Consider the following 7,248-nt stretch of genomic DNA (forward strand, 5'->3'; position numbering starts at 1 on the left):
TTTTCCAGCAGGAAGCCGTTCCAGACCTGCACCATGAGCTCCTGCTGCTGTTGAGGGTTTCAGGAGGCTCTGCTGATAACGCAGGGCTGATGTGAGTAGCGGCAGAGCTGGTGTCACTACGCCCACCCGAAGCACTGAGCCGCTTCTTGGCTCAGAAAATGAAAAAAAGAAAAGGTTCTTCCCCCAGAGGGGGCTCAGGCACTGAGCAGGTTCCCCAGAGCTCCAGGAGCTCCCAGCACAGGGTGGGGTTGTTGGGGTGTCTGGGCAGGGCCAGGGGTTGGACTCCATCCATGATCCTTGTGGGTCCCTTCCAGCTCGGGATATTCCATGATTCTATGATTTTTGGCAAAACTCTTCCCACCAGCAGCACAGGCTTTGTGCAGGGCTGGTGGGTTCTTCCTCTGGACATTCCAGCCACGCAGAGCAAGTGGAATAATGCCTGTTTCCTGAAGATGCAGGACCCCAGCATCCTGGTTTAAGCCAGGCTCCCTCTCCCCAGACTCCTCAGGGAAACGTGGAAATGCTGGACCAGCTCTTTCCTTAGCCCACAGTGGGAGTTTACACCCCCAGCTTCGAGGTTTTAGCTGACAAACGTTAGAAGAATGTCACATTTTACAGCAGTTAATTGTCATTCCAGGCCACGGGAAAGCTGAAATATTGGAAACAGCATCAGGCTCTCACAGGACTCACCTTCAGAGAACGGCAGACGAGTCCTCTCAGACTTCTCAGCATTTTCCTGCAGGGACAGAAGTGGATATTTTAGTTGGTTTTGTTATGCCTAATTACCTTGTGCTGGGAGAGAACTGTTTGTGTTGAAAGAGCTTCCTGACAAATAACTCAGACCAAGTGTCAGACACTCTGCAGCAACACAAACTGGTGATCAGCATCACTTGCCTAAGAAAAACTATTAATAAAATAATAAAACAAGAACCATGCCATTAAAAAACAACAAAGAGTTTAAAATAAAAACCATTCCATTAAAATTTTTTAAAAGCCCCAAGACTAATAAAATATTAATAAAACTAATAAAAAATAAAATAAAAACCATTCCTTTAATTACGTGGCCTTTTCTCAGAGAGACATTTACAGAAAAAAAACCAAACCCCTTACTTTGTAAATCAAGCTATTTCATTCTCCTAGTGAGGAGAACAGTCTTTTGCTGGGCTTGACAGGGCAAGGAATTTTGACTGTAGATGCAAAGAGATATAAGAGCTGCAGCAGTGACTGTCGGGAAGGAAATGGAATCCTGCAGAGACTGAAGGTGTTTCCAGCTTCATCCTAATCATTTACCAGTATCTACTGCCCGGCCATCCTTGATTACAGCAGGAGAAAAAACCCAAAACAAAACACTTGAGCAGCTGTGATGCACAAATAAGGGCAAAAAGTGAAGTAAAGAGATTAAATCTGCCAGCTCTGCCGGCCTTCAAAGCCTTTTTCACAGAATTTCCCGAGGAGAAAACACTGGCAGTGCCTAACAAAGACACTCTGAGAATTCTTGGGTGCAATAAGTTGCATTCGAAGGGAGCATTAATTACCTTAACTCCTCAGGAGGAACTGCTGCCTCAGTGGGATTGGTGGTTCCCTGCAGCTGAGCAAAACAAAGCTGGTTCACCTGCACAGAACAGCATTTCCACCTGTTACTGCAGGGAGGGGGAAAACAACCCCGCAGGGGAGGATGTGAACGCCGTGAAGACGCTTTTCATTCGTTCAGCTAAAATAAATACGGGAAAAACAACCCCCACTTTGGCTATTTCAGGAATGAGTGAAGATCTCATCCTGCAGAGGAATTTCTGCTCATTTTACACGCGTGCAGCACAGCGAGGAGGAATCCTGCTCCACGAGGGAACGGATCCCATCGGCTTCCCATCAGCTGTAGCTGTGAAGAGAGCAGGGACGGGAACGCCGCTTTCCCAGACACAACTAGGAAAATCAAGGAATCATAAAGGCTGAATTCTGTTAACATTTTTAAACTTTCTCCTCATTTTTTAAAAACTTCCCGTTGACTTTTTTTTTTTTAAACTTGCTGCCGATTTCTTTCAAAACCTGCCGTTAATTTTGGGCACCCCCGAATGACCAGCGCAGCTCCGGGGCTCTGTCCCCGGGAGAGGAGCTGCAAACCGCGGCCGCTCCCGTGGGGCAGGTTCAGCACAACCACGGAGCTCCCGGGGCGCTGCGGGAAGAACACGCCTGGATTTCTGTAGTTTACCACCAAAAACTCCGCAGACAACCCCAAAGCCGCATTTGCAGCCATCCATCAGCGACCAGAACACCTCGGCTCTCCAGACTAAATAAAAACAACCCCCCGGCTGCTGCGGGCCGAGCGCGGCCCGGCCCCCCCGGTGCCTCCCACGTGCTGCCCGCGGGCTCCGTTCCCCATTCCTGGCTACACTCGGGGCCGGAGCAGCGCGGCCGCTTGGGCGCGACCCCAGGGGGAAGCGGGAGGGCGCGGCCGTGCCCCTGAGGGCATCGCGCAGTCGCCGAGGGGGCCGCGGCACCCCCGCACTCACCGGGCCCACCGGGCCGGTCCCGTCCCGCCCCGCCGCCGGCGCCGCCGCAGCCCCGCGATGACGCGGCCGCTACGGGAGGCGCGGAGGGACACGGGGTGCGTGGCCAGGGAGGGCGCGGTCGCGTGGGCGTGGCCGGAGGGGGCGTGGCCCGCGGCGTTGGGTGTTCGATCGCCCCGTCCGGCTCCTCCGCGCCGCGCTTGGCGTGGGCGGCCCAAAAGCTGCTCGCGATTTGTCGCCGGGTTTTTGGAAACGGACAAATTAAATCACAGTGCCAGGATGGGTCAGGTTGGGAGGGGTCACGTCTGCTCCCGCCTCCCTGCTCCGGCAGCACAGGGCGCGGGATTGTGGCCAGATGGGGCTGGGATGTCCCCAGGGAGGAGACTCCACAGCCGCTCTGGGCTCTGCTCAGGGCTGGGCCCTGCCCAGGGCAGCACTTCTGCCTCCTGTGCAGGGCAATTGCCGGGCTCAGGCCCTGCCCGGTGCTCTGGGGCCGCTGCTGGGCCCCGGAGCAGAGCCCGGGCCCTGCCCTGAGCCCTCCCTGCAGCCAGGGACAGCCAGGGCTGAGGGCCCCTCTCAGCTGGGGCTCCTCTCGAGGCTGAGCAGCCCCGGCTCCCTCAGCCTGTGCTGGGCACGGATCTCTCCAGGCCCTTCAGCATCTTTGTCACCCTCCGGGAGCTCCGTGTCCCTGCTGTGCTGAGGATCCAGAGCTGGACACAGCACTCCAGAGGTGCCTCCCAGGGCTGGGCAGAGGGGCAGGATCCCTCCCTGACCTGCTGGGAAGGCTCTTCCTGATGCCTCCAGTATGCTGTTGGCCTTCTTGGCCTCTGGGTCACAGTGCTGGCTCAGGGACAGGCTTTTATTAATTTCTGAGCAGTCATCTGGATCCTCAGTATTGAATTTTGCACGTGTAGTGCAAAAGAAATTTGCTGTTCATGGTTTCATTGCCAGGTTTTCAGGTATTGGCAACTTAAATCTCTGCTTCTGCAAATACTTCACATCTCTTTTTGCTATGGGTATCTCAGTCCCAGGGATTTTTGTTCATTTGGGTTTTATATATACAGATTTCTGTAATACAATTTTTAAATCAATTTCTCCTGTTTCTCACAGAAAATGTTTTAAAAAACTATTTAACAGCAATTACAAATGGCTGTAGTAATTCCCATCAGACATTGTGAACATCATTCCATCATTCCCAAAGTAAGAAAGACATTGAATTGTTGGAGCAAGTCTAGTGGGGACAACAAAGTAGATAAAAGGGTTGGGAGAGTTGGGAATGTTCAGCCTGGAGAAGGATCTGGGGAGACCTCAGAGCACCTTCCAGGATCTAAAGGGACTACAGAGCGATGGAGAGGGACTCTTCATCAGGAACTGTAGTGATAGCACAAGGAGTAATGGGTACCAATTGAAAGAGGAAAAAGTTAGGTCACCTATGAGGAAGAAATTCCTCCCTGTGAGGGTGGGGAGCCCCTGGCACAGGGTGCCCCGAGAAGCTGTGGCTGCTCCATCCCTGGAGTGTCCAAGGCCGAGTTGGACAAGGCCTTGCATGATGTGGTCTAGTGGAAGATGTCTCAGCCCGTGGCAGGAGGGTTGAGACTAAACGACCTTTAGGTTCCATTCCAACCCCTTTTAACATCCCATGATTCCAGGTCCACGAAAAGACTTTAATGACCCTAAGCTGACAAGTGCGTGGGTGTGGCGTTCCAGGACAGATGGCTCTGTGGATGAAAACTCCACGTGCCCCACTCTGAGGTGAAAAGCGCCTTTTCCTTTCCCGTCTTTTCGCTTTCCCGAGCAATTTTCCCGGTGGGCGTGGCCGGGCTCGAGGGGGCGGGGCTCAATGGGCGGGACCAGGAGGGGGCGTGGCCAAGAGGGGGCGTGGCCAAGCGTGACCGCCGCGCCCTCTGCCCGCGGGGGCGTGGCCGCTCGGGGGGCGTGGCCGGGCGCGGAGGGGGCGTGGCCGGCGGAGGGGGCGTGGCCGTGCGCTCGCTCGCGGCGGAGCAGGAGCCGCCGCCATTTTGGTTCCGCCGCCTCGCTCGGCTCAGGCCCCGCCGCGGCGGCCGCTCGGTCCCGGTCCCGCCCCGGCCCCGTCCGCGCCCGGGCGGCCGCGGGGATGCGGCGCGGAGCAGCCCGTGCTCGGCCCCGGCCGCGCTGCCGCTGACACGGTGAGGAGCGGGCGGGCGGGCGGGCGGGGACTGGGACCGCCTCAGGCCCGCGGCCCGGGGGGAGGGGAGGCGCGCCGGGATCCGCCGCGGGGCCGCCCCGCACCCCCCCCCCCCCCCAACGCCCCCCGATCCCCCCCCCCCCACCCCCCCACCCCCACACCCCAACCCCCCACCGGGCCCCGGCGGCGGGCGCTGGGCATCCCCGGCGACGGCGGGGGATCCCCGGGGGCGGCGGGGGGGGGATCCCCGGCAGGGCCCGGAGCGCAGCGTGGAGCCGGACGGGGAGCGGGGCGGGGTGTCCCTGACAGCCGGGGATGGGCCGGGGAGTCCCTGACAGCCAGGCCCGCACCGGGAGGCAACGGGGGATCCCTGACAGGGACCGCGGCGAGGGGCGGGGGATCCCCGCTGGCGGCGGGGCCCGGTGACAGGAGCGGCGGCGGCGGCGGGGCCCGGGGCCGGGGCAGCCCCCGGGGGTGCGGGAGCTTGACAGCCGCGCTCGGACGGGTGTCGGGGGCCGCGATGTCACCTGACAGCGGCCCCGGGAGCCCCTCCTGGCCGCCGCTTCCCTGCGGAGCGGGGCTGTGCCCGAGGCTCCGCATCCCCGAAGTTCGGTGTTTCCCCGGGCTCGGCGCGGTCCTGCCCCGTGTGACAGGCGGGGGATGCGGGGGACAGAGCCGGGGGTCTCGCTGCCAAATATTTATGTATTTCCTTGGGGGTTTGCGATACTCACTGGTTTACTGGGTCAGTGTCTTGTGGACTTCGTCCTCCCCTTTCTCCAAAATCATACTTCTGAAATTTTACTTTCATTGCGTTTTTAATTCTATTTTAGCTTTATTGACCGTGAATTTGGGTGTAGGTGGTTGAGCCTTATCATGGCCTTACCGATCTCTCACATCAAAAGCCAAAATGTGTTCCCATCCTTGTCTCTCTCTTCCATAGTCTCCTGACTTTCTAACTCTTGGTTTTGGCCCTTGGTTTGTGGTTCTTCACCCTGTTAATTATGTAGCAGAGAACTGGAAGCTACTTGGAATGTGGGTTTCCATCCGATGGCCTCAGGACACGCATTCACCCTTCTGGTAGTTGTGTGTTGTCAGGAGCCAGTCAGGGAAACTGGAAGTGGTGGGAGCTCTGGGAGCAGGGACAGAACCTGTGGCTTTACCCTCATCCATTGAAATATCCTCAGTTTTCGTTTTCAGGAGCAGTGCACCTTCTTTCCTGGTTTATTTTGGCTGTCCTCCTTGCAGTAATTTAGATTGCACCTGCACTTGTTTTCCAGGGATATGGGGTTTTGGGGTGAATCCTGTAAGAGTCGTGTTTCTCATGGTCATCCTTGAGGACCTTGGGATCATCCCTGGTGCCTCTGTGGGAAACAGGGAAGTTCTGGCAGCTGCTTGAACATATGGGGAGAGACGGGCTCTAAAATCATCATCTGTCTGCCTGCTTGAGTTCTTAAGAAGTGTTCTTACTCAGAGCTTTTCTCAACTGTCTGAGAGTATAAAAGAGAGACTTTTTTTTTTTTTTTTGAAGAGTTCTAAGTCTGAAACATCTTGGTTTAAAAGACAAAATTACCACAACTTCTTTCTGGACTTGAAATCGTTGCTACAGGCAGTCGGCAGTCGCCTAAAAAGGTTTGAGTGATAATAACCAGTGACAAAATTTGAGTTACAATTTCCGGGAGAAGCTTTTTTTCCCAGTTGTTTTCAAAAGTTTAAACTGTTCTGGAGGATATAAAAAGCATTTTTTTTCCTTGGTGGAAGAGACAGACATATTGGTATAAATGGCAGTGCTGTTGTCACAAGAGAAAAGTGGCAAGAGCACATGTAGTTACTGAATTAAAGGTATTTTTAAATAGATATTGTTGTCTGTGGGATTGCTGGCTTTTTTTAAAAATTAAATTAATTTCTGCTGCTTTTGGAAGGGCTGGTGCTGTTGTGGACACATTCTTCCACTCCATGAGGTCATGAGTCCCATCTCCAGCTTGCAAAGGGGAAAAAAATCTGTCATGAGACCTATTGTGATTATTCTGTGAAGGCAAAATCTGTGTTTGTGCCTGGTTTTCTGTCCGCTACCTGTGGCACAGGTGTGGCCATCCTGGTACTGGGGTGGGTTGGGAATAACCAGAGGCATCTGTCTGGAGTTCATGGGGGTATACTGGATTGCTGTGACCCTTATCTTTTACTAGATGATATAAATAAATGGGTTTTGTCCAGAAAAATCCCCTGGAAGGCACTGGACCTCTCAGGGAGCTCCTGACTCACACTGTAACAGATGGGATAATATTTTAGGGGAGTTCCCAAACTGCTTTCCCCTCGGCAGTCAGTGTTGGCTGATGTTGGGACTCGAAGCCTAAGGGTGGAGGAACCTTTGCTCCCATCAAACACGGGTTGGTTATGCAGATTTTAGCAATTTGGCGTTTATTTGCATATGAATAGGGAACCGACAGAATTACCCTGCACCTCCAAACTCAGCCCTGTGATTCCAGACCTTCAGTCAGGTAGGGTGTCAGCTGGGGCCAGGTTAAGATACCAGGAGAAACTCTATCTCTGCTTCCCAAGTTTTCCTCCCACTGGAGCATACTT

At 54.9% G+C, this 7,248-nt stretch overlaps 1 protein-coding gene across 4 annotated transcripts in view; it reads right to left on the reverse strand.

The window, feature by feature from the left end:
* DAP3 (death associated protein 3) overlaps positions 1-2,594 on the reverse strand; it is a 14,241-nt gene extending 11,647 nt beyond the window's left edge. Inside the window, exons 1-3 of one of the 4 annotated variants that reach the window (XM_042034460.1) lie at positions 2,508-2,594; positions 1,536-1,612; positions 691-736 (exon numbers count right to left, since the gene is read on the reverse strand). In XM_042034460.1, the coding sequence (XP_041890394.1) occupies positions 691-732 (42 nt within the window). In that variant the 5' untranslated portion in view covers positions 733-736; positions 1,536-1,612; positions 2,508-2,594. Of the gene's footprint in view, positions 1-690; positions 737-1,535; positions 1,617-1,742; positions 2,408-2,502 lie in introns of those variants that run through there. The other 3 variants (XM_042034463.1, XM_042034459.1, XM_042034462.1) reach the window with 3 other exon arrangements.
* Between the last annotated feature and the right edge of the window lie 4,654 nt (positions 2,595-7,248).

The sequence above is a fragment of the Corvus kubaryi genome, unplaced genomic scaffold, assembly GCF_017639235.1.
Source record: "Corvus kubaryi isolate FWS band 111438036 unplaced genomic scaffold, C.kubaryi_AGA036_p1.0 37373, whole genome shotgun sequence".
Taxonomy (NCBI): Eukaryota; Metazoa; Chordata; class Aves; order Passeriformes; family Corvidae; genus Corvus; species Corvus kubaryi.